The sequence below is a fragment of the Acipenser ruthenus genome, chromosome 2 (genome assembly GCF_902713425.1).
Source record: "Acipenser ruthenus chromosome 2, fAciRut3.2 maternal haplotype, whole genome shotgun sequence".
NCBI classification, from domain to species: Eukaryota; Metazoa; Chordata; class Actinopteri; order Acipenseriformes; family Acipenseridae; genus Acipenser; species Acipenser ruthenus.
Genome location: NC_081190.1, coordinates 33,472,485 through 33,492,634, shown reverse-complemented (window position 1 = coordinate 33,492,634; position 20,150 = coordinate 33,472,485). Strand labels below are relative to the sequence as shown.

General features: G+C 36.1%; 1 protein-coding gene across 7 annotated transcripts in view; it reads right to left on the bottom strand.

The window, feature by feature from the left end:
* LOC117409357 (interleukin-11 receptor subunit alpha) overlaps positions 1 to 20,150 on the bottom strand; it is a 55,734-nt gene that overhangs the window by 20,576 nt on the left and 15,008 nt on the right. For 2 of the 7 annotated variants that reach the window (XM_058994398.1, XM_058994389.1), the window contains exons 1-5: positions 18,144 to 18,182; positions 6,870 to 6,966; positions 5,448 to 5,514; positions 4,657 to 4,823; positions 1,162 to 1,276 (exon numbers count right to left, since the gene is read on the bottom strand). In XM_058994398.1, coding sequence (XP_058850381.1) covers positions 1,162 to 1,276; positions 4,657 to 4,823; positions 5,448 to 5,514; positions 6,870 to 6,966; positions 18,144 to 18,167 — 470 coding nt within the window. In that variant the 5' untranslated portion in view covers positions 18,168 to 18,182. Of the gene's footprint in view, positions 1 to 1,161; positions 1,277 to 4,656; positions 4,824 to 5,447; positions 5,515 to 6,869; positions 6,967 to 10,361; positions 10,428 to 18,143; positions 18,183 to 20,150 lie in introns of those variants that run through there. The other 5 variants (XM_058994432.1, XM_058994420.1, XM_058994406.1 and 2 more) reach the window with 5 other exon arrangements.

The window sequence follows — 20,150 nt, the reverse complement described above, 5'->3', positions numbered from 1 at the left end:
CAAAACATAATACTGTACTGAAAAAAGTACAAAAACAAAGTCATCTTTTATACATATACATAAAATGTCAAGTTAAAGTTAAAGTATAAGATGTGACCGGAAAAAAAATAAAATAATGTTTTTACTCAGAATTGGATTTAAAGGGAAATTTAAAAATAGCTCAATTAAATAAAAAAAACACTAAATACCTTCCAAATTATTTGCTTTTCAAACTTTCACTAGGCAAAATGTTATTTATTAGAAATGTTTTCCATACATTTATTACCTTTATTTGTGTGCTAACAAAACCTGAAAAATAAATATTCAGTACTTTTTCTGCCGTGTTGTTTAATTTGCCCTGGCATTTGTATTATTTTTTTGTAATATCGTATATTGACTACCTACTCATTTTGGAAAAATACAGCTGTTGCATTGTGCCTGAGTTCTTAATTAATTTAGATTCTCATTTTAGCTGTTGAAAAAAACTAAAAACCTACCGGTATAAATTAGTGGCAATTACCGGAGCTGTGTTTTGAATGCAGTTTATTCATATTGTCACTTTACAGTGCTGGCAGGATGCAACCTGCTTGTTTCTCTCCCAGTTGACAGTATACTTATTAAAAGCACACTCCACCGCCGCAGGTACTTTGTACTCTCCATGTTGTTGTTGTTTTGTTTTTTTTCGTGTCTGTGACAAAACTCAAAAATCACTAAAATCATTTTCCTCAGGATTTTCTGTGATCAGTGATCAGAAATCTGTCTTTGCTTCCCGCCTACACATTTTGATTCCCGGGCTCCCTGCTGCTTGTGACGCTATGATCACAGAATGGTGCTATAGGCTAGAAAGGTGTTTTCTATTTCCTTAGCAATGGTCTTAACAACCACGACAGGTACCTGTTTATGTGCAAAATGACAAGATGACTGCATGTGTTAGAGAGGGGCTGCATGTATTGAAAATAAAATAAGTTTGTTATTGATTTTATCAATTAACATCGGTACCCTTTCCACTCCTCACTTCATCACAGCTTGGTGTAAATATTCATAACAAATATGTTCTTTAAAAGTATACCATAAGACTAGACAAAGATGGAGGTAATTGTTGAAATGTTTGGTGACAGGTACATTGGGAGGTTTGACAGATAATACATTTGAATGTATTCTTTAAAAGAATGAATCTCCCACCTGAAGGTTGAAATGTACTCAGTAGGCAGAAAGGTCTTCACATTTTGCTCCCAGGAACAGCAGATGCTATAGTAATTTGCTGCTATGCAGTGGATTCTCAGTAATGCTGGACCATCTGTGTGTTTAAATGAACAACAACAAATGAACACTGCTAAGTTTCAAGGGTTTTCAAATCACCCCAACATATCCTAACATTTTCTATATGAAAAAAACACAATAAAATACCCCTTGTGAAGATAACTTCCTTATATTGCAATGTATTGGCCCTGTATATACGTTTCAAGGCATTTGCATTACTATGGTGCAGTTTACCTTGCTGTTAAAGAGCTCATATATTGGAAATTAAAAAACACGTCTATGGATTTTTAGAGAATCATAGAATATTGCCGTGTATACCCTGTAAAGTCACTGTCTGTACTTTATTGTAGCATTTAGTAGACCAACATTAGGTCTGCGAAATCAGCTAAAGATGACTTTTTATATAAAAAGGCCTGCATATTAGTCCTCTCTGTGTTATTTTGTCCTAACCATTTGGTCCCAAGTAGAAACTAATTGCTGTCAACCATGATAAAAGGAGAACTGTTAAAGGAAATGTGATGATGTGTTACAGATACAATTCTCTCAGCCTTGTGCAGAAATAAACACAGAACAACACACCTTTACAGGTAACCTACACTGCTATACTGCTGTACTGCATGCTTATCAGTCATACAGACAGTATCTGGTATATGTTAAATTTACGTGACAGAACATTTAAAAACTCCCATAATCGCAGACAGATGGGGCCACACTGCATTTTGACTAATTACAGTACAAATACAAACACCATTTTTCTGAGAGGAATAAAAAAAAAGAAACAGCTTAGTTATTGCTAATATTACACCATTAAAATAAACTTTATAAAGGGCCCTTGATCTTTTGGAACTTTAAGACAGGATAGTATTTCAAGTGGATTTAGTGCTGTGGTAAATAATATACTCCCAAGTATCCAAATGTGGAAGAACTGTATGCAAAGCCCAAATCCAAATCTGGGAAACAGCTCAAAAACTGTATGTGACAAATTGAGCAATTTTTAATAGAAGACATACGAAGCTTGAGATCATCCATATAACAATAACCCACCAAGTCAGCATAGTTAAATATAGGACTTTCTCTCTTTAATAGTAGTTCAAAGTAGTTTCGAAACTAAACATATTCACTTAACAAAAGGGGCTATTTGCAGTTCCAGAGCAATAGGGCAATGCAAACAGGAAAACGAATACCTGGCTTTGTCCTTTGCTGGTTTTAAAAATAGTTTGCAGATGTCTGTTTTTCTTGGATGCAACCTTTAACTTGACTTCAAATAACTTAACAAAGGTTTTGAAACTGTTTGAAACTTTATAATGCTGCCAGATATTCTTAGCTCAAATTAACCAGTTCTAAGATGTAATTTAAAAGAAAAACAGGACAGCTACAAATGCTTTGTTTATGTTGTTATATAAACTTAATTTGCAGGCTGTAGTATTCATGGAAGGCAGTGCAATTTGGTGTGTACAGTAGGTGCGGCAGCCAGCTATGCATCAGAGGTGTTGTCGGATGTCATTTTAGAAACCTGTCGTGGTCATGTAATAGCATTAGTGGCACCGGCTATACTCCTTGAAGGTACCTGTTGTCTTTGTGCTATACAGCACTGTCCTGTCATGTCAACTTTTGATTATTCAGGTTAATCAGTCATCAAAAACACAATAAAAAACTTTACTGTGTCTATTTTAAATGACCGAACAAAAACATGAAAAATATGCTGAAAAATAAAATATTTGAGACGAATAATCCTTTATAAAAGTGTACCACAGTAAAAGCATAACAAAGTGTAATAAAGCCCAGTGAAAGCATGGGACAAACATAGGTAAGCATTGTAAAGAATAGCGAGGTATGGTAAAGTATATTAATAAACATGGCAGACCAGGATAAACTATGGTCAATGAACTGCATAACCATGGGAAAAGCATGGTAATACTGCAGAAATACCACACAAAAATACTGTGGTACACTTTTAAAGGGCCATTTGGCTGGGAAGTGGATTTTTGGTCTTTACCCTTACACTGATGACCATGTAATAAGAAAAGTACAGCTCTTGATCTATGTAAAATAACACTGTAAATCCTAGTGCTCAACAATAAACAATCTCTCTCCCACCTTTATCTTCAGGAAACCAAAGACTGTTGGGAACTGCCCTTCCTCTTGCCAATAGACCATGGCATCTAGAAACTTACTGCCTAACACTAAATCGGTGGTAATTTAAAGAGACAGAAAGTGGCTCAGAACCTGTAATATTGTGTGTGTTCTGTGTTGGGGGCGGGTTTTACAGGTAAACAGCTTTAAGCAATCCATTGCAAAAACATTAAGTATGTTGTCTTATTTTCAGAAAAGCTAGTTTCCAAATTTCCAAGATAGTTCAGAGTCATTGTAACTTGTTTGTTAACTTTACGTGCAGCTGAAGGTATTGTCAATTACTCAGTGATAACCGCTGCAGAAAATTGGTATCATAGAAAAAACATAACGCTGCATGCAAGAAACTGGCCAATAAATGGTGTACTACATCATGACTATAATGAATTCCTAAACAACATGAAGAAAGTTGGGTAGGATATACAGGGTGATTATAAAGTAAGTTTACCACATCAATAATATGGTGTGTTAATGTGGTAAACTTACTTTCTAATCACCCTGTATATATGCTGTTAGGACCCAGGGTTTTGAAATGGCAAGAAATTTGGCAGTGATTAACCAACAAACCTGGTCCAGCAAAATCCCCTGTAAATTTGACTAATTTACAATAACTGTGGGACTTAGAGACTTTGGGGTCTATGGTTTTAGGCTCATTTGGTGCAGGTATTCATTAACCAGTGTGAGCATGTCATGTTGATAATTCCCTGATAAAATAGTACATTTTTGATGTTGGTATTAGGTTGTTTTGACTAGCACTCTAGGCGGAGCATGGAGGATTGTTACAGGCGTGGCGTGTGTAAATCAATAGAGTTAGAGAAGTAGGCAGGTTCAATAAATAGGATGGATGAGCCTGTGCAACTGTGACTGTTGCACCCTACGTCTGTGTAGGTCAAATAAAGTGTGTTTTACCCTCCTAGTGTAATTAAGGGATTATTAGTATCTATACATCTTCCTGAACCCCTCCACACCTGACAGGCCCCTTACTTACCATTATATTTTATGTAACTTGTGCTAGAGAAGGTCCTTAGCCATTTTCGTGACAACTGAATGAGCAGTTCTTGAAATAATTGTAACACTCTAAATCTCTAAAACAGGTCTCTATTGTGTACTATCAAAGGTTAATGTCATATGAGACCCTGCTTTATTCTAAACAACATGCTTCCTTTGGATACAACTGGCTTGCACAAACATCACAGGGATTAAACTAGAAACCCTCAGGACATGGGTAATTCAATTAAGCTCCAGCAAAACAGGCTGGGGATAGGGGTGCATGTACCAGTGACTTACATCCAAGCCTCAGTGCGGTGGCTCTCAGGAGCTGCCCCTTCTTGTCGTGACAGCTGTAGTTGCCTTCCATTGTGGAGTCTGAATTGGTCAGGATGAGATTTCCATTCTGTAAGACTGCAAATGAGGAAACAACTCGGCTGCCATTCAGTCTCCACTCCACTGCAGAGCTGTCAATACAAAAAGAGGAATCAAATGAAAATTACACCTAAATTTGTATTGGCTATCCATGTAAGCTTAATCATTTTCATTGGCAAAGAAGTGTAGATTTTGGTTGACTTTCTTTTGAAGTTATGGTTGCGTTTTGAAGTTATGGTTGATTTTAGTTGATAATAGATTCTGAAAAAGTACAATGCTTGCTCAGTAGCCCCATTTAAACCATGACATGGTGAATCCACACCAAAGAAATACCTAATTAACAAAATGCCAAGCACTGCACATGTAAATAACAACTAAATGGATCAAGAGCATATTTATACATGGGAAGATAAATAACAATTCCTAGAATTGCAATGTAAGAAATTAATCAAGAAACAGCCTAACATATATGTAAGCCCCTCCCCCTTCTTTTCTCAAATGCTATAGAAATACATACATTTGTGATAAAGGGGAATGGTTCAACTTTCATGCAGTCAGCATATTATTATTATTATTATTATTATTATTATTATTATTATTATTATTATTAACAAACACTAATTTACAAAAAGTTTAGTTTTTTCTGAAGATGCTGCTATTGTCAAATATTTTACATAATACAATACCCTTACCCATATGGAAAAATACCTACGTACCCATTTCTGGAAGCACTGCACAAAAGAGTTACATTTGATCCTATTCTTCCATACTGGACATCTGAAACTTGGCAAGAAAGAGCAGATAGTTAATAGAGCTAACTACAAACCAGGCAAGCCCCTGTGAATAGCACAGTGTATGCCCCTAGAGAGCATAGCTCTGATTTGCCAGACCTTACATAGCACTAGGATGGCTAATCCTGTCCCGGACTTTGGCTTAACACAGCCACATGGCAAAAAACAATACGTTTTCATGAACAAGTACAAATAAACTGATAAGTAAACTGATAGGATAAAATTTCTTTTTGGGAGTAGTAGAAGGACAAGAATAAAAAACAAAATGTCTTTATCCATGCTCATGCTCAATCCTCAAACAGACCATTTGCGTTTCTCAATCACTTTCAACTGAAGGAAAGGTTTGCAATTGATATTGTAGTAGTATGGTTTAGTAGTTATGGCAGACAAGTATCAAACAGGCTCAAAGGTGTCAATACAGTATTACAGTTAGAAAAAATGAGGAGTCATTATTAACATAAACACTGTAAAGAGCTGAGACAAGAACTGTGCTTCACGTTGTTTGTCCAGATCAAACTGTATCACCACCTGCAAATAAAAATAGAGCAGCTTCCTGTGAAACTGTGTAATTTGAACACTAGAATTACTAATGGAACTGAAAGAGGTGTGAACTTTGTGAATCAACAATCTGTTACAAAAAAAAGAAAAACCAAATACCACTCATTAAATTATTACAGTGCATTACTCTAAAGATCATAGTACAACCATTAGCAGACCCACAGCACCAGCAGAGGCAACAAATATTGTATAATGGTACTGCCCCTTCTACAGACATGGTAGCATGACACTGCAATGTATTACTAGAGCTTATTGGAAGAATCAGGCTGTTTGCTTGCATCAACAACCTTTTGCTTACATGCTCACATTGAGCAACATGATTTTCGCACGAATAATCCTGGATTCAAATTAAAACTGAACGCTGTCTTACAGTAAAGTTTGATTGATAACTTTTGACCTTTGAGCAAGTATGTTTCTAAACTGGTTGACAACAAAGATCTGGTTATTCCTGACCTGCTATACAATATCATACATTGCTTTTTCTGTTTTTGAACAGATAAGCAGGCCTGCAAGAATTGTGATATACGGCCTTCTTACACTGACAGTCCCACAAGGGATAATGGTCTTTCCAGCACACAAAGTACAATTATTTGCATTCTGGCAGTGGCTTTGCCAGAGGCTGTTTAGATACTGAAAAAAACGAAGAGACCAGTCATTTGACTTTTTTTTTCTTTACAAGCATATTAAAACAGAAAAAAATGATTCCACGCATGATTACAGCTCATACACATAAAAACAGCCACTGTGAAGATTAATTTATAGTATGCTGTGTGAACAGTGCAAACTTACTTTCATTCGTCCATATTTCTGCCTTGACATGGATGGAGATTAGGGATGTGATTAGAGTGATGATCACAATGCCTGGACATGATGCAAAACCAGTCATCTGCAGAACAAAACATTGTGGCCCTTTAATTACACACACTGACCCTTTGGAACACAGCAACAAGAAATTACTCACCCCTGAAATGAGCTATTACTATATCTGATACTGTTCTCAGTATGAAGGGATTGTTCTGGTTACCCCAAGGACACCTTCAATGAATGTCTGTGATTACTCATCAGTACAAAAATCAAATGTTCTGAAAGATGACACAAACAAAATGAAGACAATACGTGTTATCAAAAATCAGGCCCTATGGAGTTATAGGCCTTCTATTTTAGAAATCCAAACTCTGTAGTTCAATAAATATATTTGAACTTCGCAAACAGGTTTAAAACCAAATGAATATAAAATCATGATACACAGAGACAGTCTACCTTTGATTTATGTCTTAACAAATGCATTGGCAATTGTATTATATGTATAAAGTATTGGCTTCTTAGTTTAGTTTTGTGTTAAATGTGTAGTACATAGCTGCCTCCCCAAGATACTGCCTCATTGTGCTGCTCTCTAACTTGGAACTCATGCAGTTTGCATGCAAATGCACAGACTCTCAGCAGGGAGCCCCAGTGTCGACAATAACATTCTTGAGAACCACAATCACAATTTAATTGAAAAAAGGTTTTTTTCATGTTTTCGTTTGGTAGAAATGTAAAACATTTAGTGATGTTCCAGAGACTGATATTATTATTATTTTATTTGTTTTGAATGACTCTGAAAAAGCATACTTGTTTCTAATAGAGCCATTCTAATACAGGAATTATAGGAAGTTCCACAAAGGAACTAGCTCAGTTTTAGCTCAGTGTTTCCAGAAAGTGAGCATACAAAGGATAATAAGACAATGTTAGTCCAACACAGCATTGCACCCCATTGTCATCTGGCACACTGAGATTCCAATACCATCATATGTAATATAATCAAAGAACAATTTAAGTGTTGACTCTGAAATATTTTATAGTCATCCATTTGCCAAATACTCAAACCAATGTAAAAAATTGTACAACAGAATGGTCCATGGACAAATTAAAGAAAATACACTGCAGTTCCTGTATTTACTGTATCTATGCATGCTTCCCAAGTCAAGACATTGTTGTGGGTCAAAAATGAGTTTATTTAACATATTAAATTGCGAGTGTGAATTGTGTCAAATGTTTAAATAACAAAAATATTTCAATTTTTTGCCAGAAGAATACAGCTTAAAGGTCTATCCAGCACCTACAGCACTTGGTTAAACAAACAAACAAACAAACAAAAAAAAAAAAACACAAAATGCTGGTGGAATCTTAATTTTAATATTAACCAAAAAAGATGTTACAGTAGCAGAGGTATACTACATCACTTAACACTAACAGACAGGAATCGTGGCATTTTTTTTTAATATATAGTTTAAAGTTAATTCTGGTAAATACATCTTTGCCTTTAAGGTTCATGATTTGTTGTTTAAAGCAGCTTGCTTAGAGTCAAGCAGTAAATTTGTGACTAACTGAACTATGAATTAAAAGGCTATAGAAACCCTTTATTATTTGATTCTACAACAAACACAGTACCTTACCTTTGCTGTATCCTGTTTTGTACGTATCACAGAAATGTATCTTTCATCATAATATGATTGTTTTTATATTTTTCTTCACACATTGATAATGAATCAGCCTGGGATTAAAACACTCAATTTTCAAAAAATAAATAAATAAAAATATTTCTCTCTTTTTTTGCAATAAATGAAGGGAAACTCCCTACTACACTATCTCTGTAAACAGTCCTTGCATAAGCATCTGCCAACGCTGGCAACAGAACAGGGAATTACTAATTGTATATACTACATATATTGTACCATTAACCTCACATCATTATTTGTAACTGTTAGTTTAATGCTAAAGGGTCACCAGAAGGGAAATTGCCTTTTCCGTTGAAGGGATGCAGAGATGATCCATGTAGTCAAATCTAATGCCAAAAAATAAATCTGTCTGAAAATGAACCCTTATTTCTGAGTAAATCCTTCCTGCTACACATTTGCAGTTACTGTAGCATTTAGTTATTTTATCAAATGTCTCCAGTGGCATGAAGTGGAGCCACAACCAAACCAAAATAAATTAAACAGATTCAGTTGTATTTCACTTACCTAAAGATAAGTTATCAATGTATTCTTGATTATATATATGTATCTTTCAACTGCCCGTTTTCGTGACTGGTTTCACAGACCTGGATCAGATCTGATCTTGGACAATTAATTTGGGCTACACTGTATTACAGCCAATTAGCACCAGTTTGTGTAATTTCTACTGTTTGATAAAAAACAAAACAAAACAAAAAAAATGTATTAGTGCTTGCTGTAATTAAAAGACTTTGCTGCTTTACTGTGTTACAGTACTGGTTTCTGCAGTCGAGTAATATACTTAACCTTCCTAAGGCAGAAAATCAGTCATCAACACTTGAAAATAAAGACTCTGTCAGGTTACTTTAGTTCAGTGCACAGAGTGAAGTTCAAATTTACTGGCTTCCTTAACTGTCATGTGAGAGTAGTTTGATCTTGCGGGTGTTGTTCAGTACAGCGGACTTTCTGAGTCAGAGAGGGTCACTTCGGTCTAGGATTTTGTCAAGGAGCATTGAGTGGGCTGGTACTGCAGTAAATAGACACTGCAGGTCAAACCACAAAACTCACCCACAGACCTAGGGTACAGCAGGTACTACAAGGCCCATTTCACACACAAATGCTGCTACTGAGCTGTCTCAGAGACATAAAAAAATATTTAAAATACCCATTTACACAGCACGAAATTGCGCAATCTATGCCGGTATAATACCGCCATAACCCTTTCACACAGCCAAAGGGATCCTGTGAGTACAACTTTCAAACCTGTCAGTCAACAGATCGTTTTCATGGCAACAGCGATTTGCCCATAAATTACAGCATCACGCACCGTCCCTTCTATTTGTGAATTCACCTCCTCATCAGCCCGTAAAGTTAACAATTCCTTAACTTATTCCAGACTCATATTACTACCTCGTTCTTGATCAGCCATTGTATTTGAAAATAAATGAAAGCATGTAACACCAACGACAAAAATACCCAACATGTCTGGTACACATGCAGTCATGGGATGTTGACTTTCAATCCACGCCCACTATAGCGCTTCAGTGCCGGCACAGCATTTCACACAGGAGTTTAGATGGTTCAGTGTCTTCTCTGAACCACCTCGTAAGGTAGTTAAAATATGACAGCTCTGTGACGGTATAGGCAATCCACACAGACTAAAATGCCACATCAGTGCTGGTTCTGAGCCGTCATAACCCGTCTGTGTGGAAGGTGTACAAGTCATCAAAATGTCTATGAATTGGTGTCTATTTTTGCGATATTGTCGCATGGCAACTAGGGAACTGACCAATGAGGAACTCCTTACCTTGCGTGCCTTCAGTAAACAATGGCGGAAGAAAAGATCATTCTTGCAGCATCAAAATACCTGGAGCTGTACAATAAAGGGCACAAAAATGATGAAGAGGCAATCAGGGAGAATATCTGGCAGTCCATTTCCAGGGAACTGGATATAGCTGGGGTGTGTGGTTCATTTACCTTTACTGAAATAAGTATTCTGAAAAGCTGTTTTATTCTACATTTTTATTAGCTGTATAACAGGTCTATCATACGTGTGATTTTTTTCCAGCTGATGATACAATAACATCGTGCAAGCCTGTCTCCACTGGTGTGAAAGGTAGTGTCGCAGCGAAAGTACCATTTTAATTGCAGGACAAATTGCATCAAATCCGGTGTGCTGAGACCTTAAGTCTTGGTTCTGTTAGTATTCATGGCAATACATTTCCTAATCCCCTACCCACGCATAGCACTCTACACAAATCTCTGCCTAAAAGGGAACCTATTCTAGGTAAGCCAGGACTGCGGCAGCTACTATTTCACCCACATTCCCATCCAACTGGCACTTGCCAGAGAAGCATGAGTCAGAATAGAAAGAGGCATTTCAAGATCAAGTCCTCCCTGCCAATAACTACTGCAGTCACCTACTGTAAGAACATGACCCTTCTGTGACAGGATCTATAATTTAGGATCACAAACTTACCAGTAACACACCTTTTCCAAGTGATAGCTAATTGAACCACCATGTACACCACAGTTTTGTTTACTGTGCATATTAATTGCAGCCATTTCAAATTTCACACTGCTCTGCAGCCCGCTCCCATCAGTTCCCTGAGGACCACACCTAGAAAGTTCAGTGCAGTCAATGGGATTTTCTGTCCAAGTGACACGCAAGATATGCCACTTACTGTACATGTGAAGTTTGTGGTACAAATGCTACACTGTAGTGGGACCCTTACTATAACCCTGTAAAACCCAAATAAATATGTGCTTCTTCAACATTTTATAGACAGCCAATAACACTTACGGTAAGTGCTCTAAGTGTAATATACAGTACCAGTACTTTACAGTTGATCATGTGACACCTTATTTTATGATACAACTTTTCTTCCAAATAATTCCTAATAAAGTATGCCCTTTGTTTTATATAAAAAGGAACGCAGAACTTAAAAACTAAATTCAGAAACTCTGGTTTGGAACTCCTGCAGCACAATGGATGAGCAAATATTCTATCATTAAATACAGTTAGCATTCGGATATCCATTACTCAGATACATGTCAGTCGTGTTTTACAGTCCTTGTATTAAGAATAAAATCAATCCCCATTATATGTATGTAACAAATTAATGCACTTATCTGTCACATGCGATTTCTGACTCCGTCACCAGTTTTCTAATACAAAGCCCTTCAATGTTACAATGTGCTTGTTTATCTGTCACAGCCCGCAGGTTTTTCTTTTTATTGTACCGTTACACAGCGCTTCCTCCAATTTCACATGACGAAAACGCAGCAAAAACAAAGCGAACGAGACAAGCTATGGTAATGTAAAAGTTAATCATTAAACAGTTTTAGATACTGTGATGCATTTTTTTTTTTAATCTGTCATGTTTAGTTGCTTTTGTGCATTTTCATTTACAAGTAAACTGTGACATTAGGGTCTTATCGAGCACTATATTCTGCAATTTTGAATACCGACTTTGGATACTGTTTTAATTCTGGAAACTGTTGTTGGTTTTTTTTTTTAATCTTTTGCTTAATTGCATTGGCTTTTATGTTTTACGCAGTTCTCTACATGGGTAACATTTTGATTTCATTTTCCTGTTGGGTCGTTTATGGAGAATTTTACATACTGCTACAATATGTACCAGATTTAAAAGTATGTACTGTATTACAGTCCACGTGTCCACAGTCATCTCTTTTGGCAAGTGATATTTTCAGAATCATACCGTTCTGAATTAAAATACTTGAAACATATAGTACAGTACCAACAAAACCAATTACAGTACATTTAAATGGAAACTTACTTATTTTAAAACACAGTCCTTTCAGCTATGTATTTTTGACATTCAATCTTTTTTGTTTTCCCTGAAAAGACGGACAAGGGTTGGAACGGGCCAAAATGAAATAATCAGATATGCGTCACACTCGTTTAACTGTCACTGAAGTCAAAATTTGATAGGGTAGGATATGTGACTGCTGACTATACTGTATTCTTGAACCATGGACCAAATATTAAACCATATGTTGACAATTTATTTTTCTGACAAAACATTGTAGGAAAAGATGCATTCTTACCATTCTAAATTACCAATTCAATTCTAACTAAGCAAAGGATGAAATGCTAAACTTCTTGGCCTTTAATAAGTGATCTATCACATATGTGTTACAACTTGCAGCTTGCTTCAGCCATGTGTTATCTGCAAGGCCACATTCATCAAATTACTGTACTTGGCAAAGAATGCACAACACTATGTTCAGAGCTCTGTCCTTGACTTGTTGTGACCCCCTAACATTTTTCTAACTATATTTTGGACTCAATGTGGAAATAGGAAGTGCTGGCTCCAAGTGTCTAGCTTCAAGCTGGCAGGGAAAACAACAGCAGAAATATAATTTTCAAAATTAGTGGAAAAGAAAAAATAATTATTGTAATCATCTACCTTCACATTTATCATAGACATGACATGTGCTTCTGTCATATCTGCATTCTGCATGTGTGTGAGATCTAAATACTGTAGCAAATGGAAAGGAACATAATATGTTGGTAATTATTTCATTAGCTACGGTGTAGCCTCTTTAACTGATTGAAAATGTTTTATAAAAGGGGAATGGATACACAGGGTTGCATTGCTATTTACTAATGTATATTCTCTCCTGAATTATCACTGTACGTCCTAAAACTAAATTCAGGGGCACACTGCAAAATCTAAAACTCCTACTGCAGTACCTCTGCGTCGTTACAAAACCACAAAGCAGCTAGCTGCTGTTTAGAAAGCATAGGGTTGAGCACTGTCAAAATGAAGCCGGTAAACCAGGGGCATAGACACAGTAGTAGAACTACAATTCCTAGGTGCTCCTCTCACACTGCCTCACCATCCTTTCACTACACACAGTCAGCAGCTTCTCCTCAACTACAGTAGTTACAATGTACTGAGTGATGTAGACATATATTTAATATTTTTGGACACAACAGTTTACTTTGATATTAAAAGATATTAGAAACCACATCGTGAGGCAGCACATTTCTAAATGAACACACCACCAGGCTATGGTACGACACGTAGTGATTCATTTTACAACATATGAAATGGACAGCTGTTCAGTTAGATCACAAACAGCTCCATGTCACAGTGTTGATTTAAAATATGGGTTGCAATAAGGCAGCCAGTAAAAAGTTATAGAATTTAAATGATTAATTCCTGTCTGAACTGACACAACTAAACTACAAGGGTTTCATAATATCACAACCTGAAGCTGTACCTGTGCAGTTTCTGCTAAAGCAAGCGCGTAAATCATTCCTGAGAAAGTCTTAAACTGAATTTAGTGCCTTGAGGTACTGTTTTTTGCATGCCTCACCAAGTATAACCCATCATATAGTAATATACAGGAAACTTATCGTTAACCTTCAGGATGTAATGCAAAATGAGTAACTGATTAATTGGAAAACAGTTTTGCATTTCAGACTGTATAAAATATGTAGACATTCAGTATATTTATGAGTGTACATACTGTTTTTACAGTTCTATGGATGGGCATTTGTCTTCTGTGACTCTTCAACTTGCTGAATTCATTAAAACAATTGCATACAACCTCATAATAGTGGGGAACAGAACCAAGCAAAATTGCAGACTGCAACAAAGCATTCCCCCAAAACCACGAAAACAACAACTCACTGCTATTATTAGCTACAGTATATGACCCTAGTCATCTGCAAATGCAAATGGGTGGGATTTACAAGGTTAGGAAAACAGCCTCTAATGAAACGGTTCTATATTGCAGCTGTTCTTCCATGATACCAAATTGAATTGTTTTACTGGAATTCAATTTTAATACAGAATAATAATGAAATTAGCCTTTCAATAACTAATGAGTGAAAGCTTTTTGAGTATGGGCAGATGGAGTTTTATCAGAAAGGTTAAACATTTAACATTTTTTAACCCAACAGAAAGAATAAACACAGCTGCAAAACAGTGCACTCAGGGATGAGTGAAAAGAGATGCTGAAAGAAAAGCTGTACAGTGTTCTTTCATAAAGTCAGGTACCATCCAAATTAGATGACTTGTCACAATATGTTATACTGTACACACAGAATTCACAATTGTTAAACATGTGACCTGCATTTTATTCTAATCCCAAAAGATATACAAAATTCTAATTAAAAACACTCTACATTAAAAAAGAACAACCACAAAATATACTCCTGGGGTCTATTAAGGTCTACTTTCAGTTTATAATATTTCAGTACAAAACATTCTACATTAGAGTTGACGGAAGGCTATAGGGGTGTGGGCTTTTCGGCTTTAAAAAATAAAAAAATAACAAGTGTGTGTGTGTGTGTGGGAGGGTGGGGTTCCCTTTTCAACAAAGCCTGGGACACACAGAGCTGCCTTACAGAAAAGCGTGCCTCCCTAAACCCGTGTGGCAACGGGGACATAACAACATGACCATTCCAATAACCAGAGTCTCACCATTTCACAAATGAACAAGCTGTGCAAAAGTGGAAGATTATTGTTATAAGTACATAAGTCACAAAACCGGGATGGTTGCACTGTATGCCGTTATAGGCATCACTTTTGTTTTACACAACACTTTCCACATACTTTTTTAAAATACAGGCACCATTTGCTTTTATTATACTAGAACTGGAGTGATTCACATTTAAATGAACATTAAAATACAGTATCTAAATATTAAGAAACTAAAGCAACATATGGCTTGGTATAGTAAAAAAGCAAACACTCCTTACTCAAATGTACTGAGGCATACAGTACATAAATAAAATACCACAGTGGTCCATGGCAATGGTAACTGTGGCAATATAATGTGTAATGTCTCAAAAGCAATGCATTTTCTGTCCCTTATCCATATTGCTAATGCTTTTAGGGGAAGTAGAACTATAGTTCTGACTTTTCTAATAAACTTCAGTCAAAATGTAAAAATTAACATGGAAAAATTAAATCTAAACATGGACTTACTCAATTTGTCATCACTAAATAAACAGTCGCAACATAGCCTGTGTGTTTGTGCATATTTTCCAAAAATAAAATTAATGAACTGTGATCGGCTTATTTGTTTGTTTGTTTGTTTGTTTTAAACATGTTGCACCTTGTACCTTGTGATATTCTATAGTTAATTCTACAGATGGGTTGAAAGTACAGGGATTGACCCTGCCTTCTGTTATCTGCAGTAAATCTAGCCCATTTTACATACCAGTACAGTACCTTTATATAAAGGCATGAGACAGTCAGTAATATTTGATATTAGCCAGGTTTACATTTTCTTAAAAACATACACCTCTGTAAATGGTATCTCTATTAATTTCTGTCTACAGGGAAAACCCCTGCTTTATCTGTGATGAATGTATGTCTCTGCTCTGTTTGGTTTCAGAAGCAATGCCAAAATGTAACACTTCAGTGTCGAAATCTCAGTAAGAACTAAAAATACAGTAGGTTGCAAGCTGTGGGATGTCTTACAGTAATACTCAGTACTTCATTTTTATTTAGGGGCAGGTGTTAAATGTTTTCTGTTTATATAACAGATACTGTTATACTTAGTATTTGGTTCTTCTCAGTTAATTCAGTTAACTGAACAAAAAATATTGACAAGCCAGTGTCAGACTTGCTAAACCAACCAGCAGTATAGAACAGTTTGGATATCAAACTATTGAATTCATTCAAAATACTTCAAACAAGCATATAAGTGACATTCAATAATATTTTCTAAGAAACTTTAGCCAAAATATAAAAAATAACGACACAGAAACTGTCTAAACATGGACTCAGTAGCAAATAAACATTATTATTATTTATTTCTTAGCAGACGCTCTTATCCAGGGCGACTTACAATTGTTACAAGATATCACGTTATTTTTACATACAATTACATTACTTTTTACATACAATTACCCATTTATACAGTTGGGTTTTTACTGGAGCAATGTAGGTAAATTACCTTGCTCAAGGATACAGCAGAACTGTCCCCCACCTGGGATTGAACGCACAACCCTCCGGTCAAGAGTCCAGAGCCCTAACCACTACTCCACACTGCTGATCTTAATATAGTCTGTGTGTTCAGGGACGTTGTATTCATATCGCTGCTACTGACTCTTAAACCTACCAACAATAGTACAGAAACGTTTGGATATCAAACTTTATTTAACCCATAAAAAAAAGACTTCAAATCAACAATACAAATGACATTCATTCCCCCTGTCAGGACTGTAATAAAAAGAGCAATGAGTACCATGAAAAAAGAGTAATAGAACACTGGTTCTCTTGTCTAATAAACTTCAGTCAAAATATTAAAAATAACAATGTCACCATGACACAGTGGACCATATTTTCAAAGAGTTTATTCCAGTCTTTAATTTATCTAGTGTATTAGAAACTGAAATGCTTTGAAAATATGGTCCAATACCTCACATACTGTACTGTAGACCAACATTCTGATACTCAACAAATTGTGTCCTAATTAAGTTTCATCACAACTGGAAAAGCAGTTTCCTCGACATGCAATAGAATACACCACGTAAAAATGTGTGACATACAGTCAGATGGAAAGGCAGCCTCCAACTACAACAGATTATGATAATCTCGATAAATTGTGTCAGATAATGTTGTTAGCAAGTTTCATTTTGTATATGCGAAACAGTAAAGTGTGAGACAGTGTTAAGCGAAACTGTGCAGCAATGTGACAAAACAAATAGAACTTATGCTTTTGATGATTATCTTTCACACCACAGGCAACACAAGTGCTCACCCTTTATAATGCTATAGTGGGGAGCCATAGTTACAAGACCGTGCTTTTTGTGTTCTGCCTTATAACGAGTATAGAAGGGCTACTGTAATAGCATTATGGAGCAAATGGGAGCCACTACCCTACTGTGTTATAACCGATGCCGCACTATAACGAGGCATGTTATAACAGATGAGCACTGTATATTTACTTATAACTAAGGAAAAGCAGGAAAGGTTGCCTCTATAACACAATAGAGGGAAAAACAGAATATCAAACACCCAAGCTTATCACAGATGTGACTTTACTTAGTTAAATACCAGAGAGAGTTAATTACATAAATCCCCTCTGAGAGACAAGCAATTGCAGAACACCTCGTGCACATATGACTGTAAATATGACTTATAACAATCAAAAAAAAAAAAAACAAAGAATACTTTAAAAAAATTTAGAAGGTGTATACATTTTCATGCGTCAAGTAGACTACATTGTGAATCATTACAGCAAAGCTTTCACGAATTCAGTGAGTTATTCAAGTGCTACAGCAGACATCCCAACACTGTGCTTGCTTCAGAGACAATCATGAAACAAGTCCAAAACGTCAGGCATTTTTGTTATTACTTGTGCTTGGAATTAGTTTGGTCAAACTGAATTCTTAGTCTTTAACCCATATCTTATTTAATGAGGGTATATTCTCTTTCAACTACCTACATATACTCATCACCCACATGTTGTTTTACTAAATACAGTCTAAAATAATACAGAACTTATGCAGTTTTATATTTCAAGTCAGTTGTTTTAAAAAAAAAAAGGTCCTGTTATCAGCAATTTGGCAAACTCTATTTATACTAAGCAAACTTACCTCACTGATGTGTACAACAGCCATCACAGTCAACTACACATTCTGCCAATGGCTCTGCATGCACTCTTCAAACATTAATGGTTTATGAGGGAAAAAAAAACACCCCTGATAACTACGAAAATAGAAAAGTAACATAACCACTAAGAAAGAGTCTTTTTTTAATACTCCTAATGGTAACATTCCTTTCCATAAAAAGCCTGCTATAACTTGTACTGAAGCATAGCTAGTGTCTGCTGCCCTGTCATTTAAGCTGAAACACCAAACAATTCAGAAAACAAGGGCTCACCTAACAACTATTTTAAATAGCATTGCTTTAGTACTAAACACCTGTGGCTTTTAAATCCAGCCTTGGAAGGTAAATAGGAACTGGAAGGTCTCTTTACAGTTACTTATAAAACCTGATTTGTTTGGAGGTGGGTCTACAGACCTGTCACACGCGGAAGCATCACACTTTTTACAAAGTAATAGTGTTAATAGTTTAGAATGCACATTTTAAATGTTTGTCAAGTGTCAAAAATATGCATATTGTTTTGTATTGATTGTATGGAGTAGTTTACGCAGTAAGCCAATATGTATATATTTTTTTAGCCTTTTCCATATACAATTAAATGATGTACACATACAGGGCAAAGGCCCGAATGCTAAAGCTAAGGCTGGTAGCGACTGATTATGGGGCGCTACAGTAGGTGGGCGCAAATGGGTGCAATTAGACTTTGCCCTGTGAAGTAATTTTGGTAGCATGTTTTGCCCCAAGCTTTTCTGTCTGCGCTACTGATAGGTGTCGGCCACATATTTAGGAAGTAGACTTATTTTCACCAAAGCAATTTTGAAGACAGGGCAAAGGTTTGCCTTTACAATCTAAACAAACGTCCTCAAAGCAGGTCTTTTCAAAGAGCTAACTCTATCGCAGGTAAGCTACTGAACACACAATAAACAAGTAGCTTGTGCTTTGCATGGCCTTCCATTAAAAAAAAAAATGATGGCAGGTTTCTTGTGATGGCTTTTCTGATTACAAACAATCCCAATATGTTGCAGTTTAAATGTTTAGTAAATGAATCAAAAACCAACACCTCTATTACAAAGCAATTAATGTACACTGCATACTATAGAAGGATGGCATGGTTATAGATTCCAGTCCATGGAGTTACAGCATCTTTAAGGAATGGAATGACCGTCCAATAAGCAATTGGAAAGAAAGATGATGAATGAAAAAAAACTGTTTTTTAAGTAGCATGCAGCATAAGGGACTGCTTAAATAACTCTTGTTTGTCTCTAAGTCACACACAGTAGTCCACAAGACAGGGCAGTGACTAATGGTTTCCTTCCATTCTGAAACACTTTCCAAAACATTTTTAATGAATGGCATTAGTGCTCCCATTCAAACAAACAAGCACATGTTCAGTCACACTAACATAAGGCCCTGATAAACACGTTTTGCTCGAGAAGTGTGAATAATGTAAATTATTGCTCTGCTATCCTTAAATGTTTAATGAATAAATAGAAAAGTACACTGCATGTTGTGCACAAGTGTTCAGAACTAATAGACCCGTTTAAGATAAATTGCTCAAATTGAAACACTCAATTCCAGAGGCACCAAGCATAGTATGGTGAGGACAGATAAACAAAGTTTACAGTGGTGTTAAGCAAATGCTCAAATCAAGATCATACAGACCCCAGAGAGAACAGGCACACAGAACAGCAAAGCAGTTTTACAAAGCCTCCTAATGACAAAAACAAACAGAAAATGCCCACTGCACCTTGCACACATTGCACAGAAGAACAGTGTTTTTTAAAACTTAAGCCACATGTAAATACATTCTGAGTGCTCTATGGAATCCTGTTTTAGAAAGATTTCTGCGTGAATTTATCAAACATATGCTCAAAAATAGTCCTCACTCCACTATCATCAAAGGTTCAAGCAACAGATTAGTCAAACAAAAAACAAAATCCAGTCATCTTAAATGCAAACCAAAAATGTTAAAATGTTCAACACATCTGGAAGAGCTA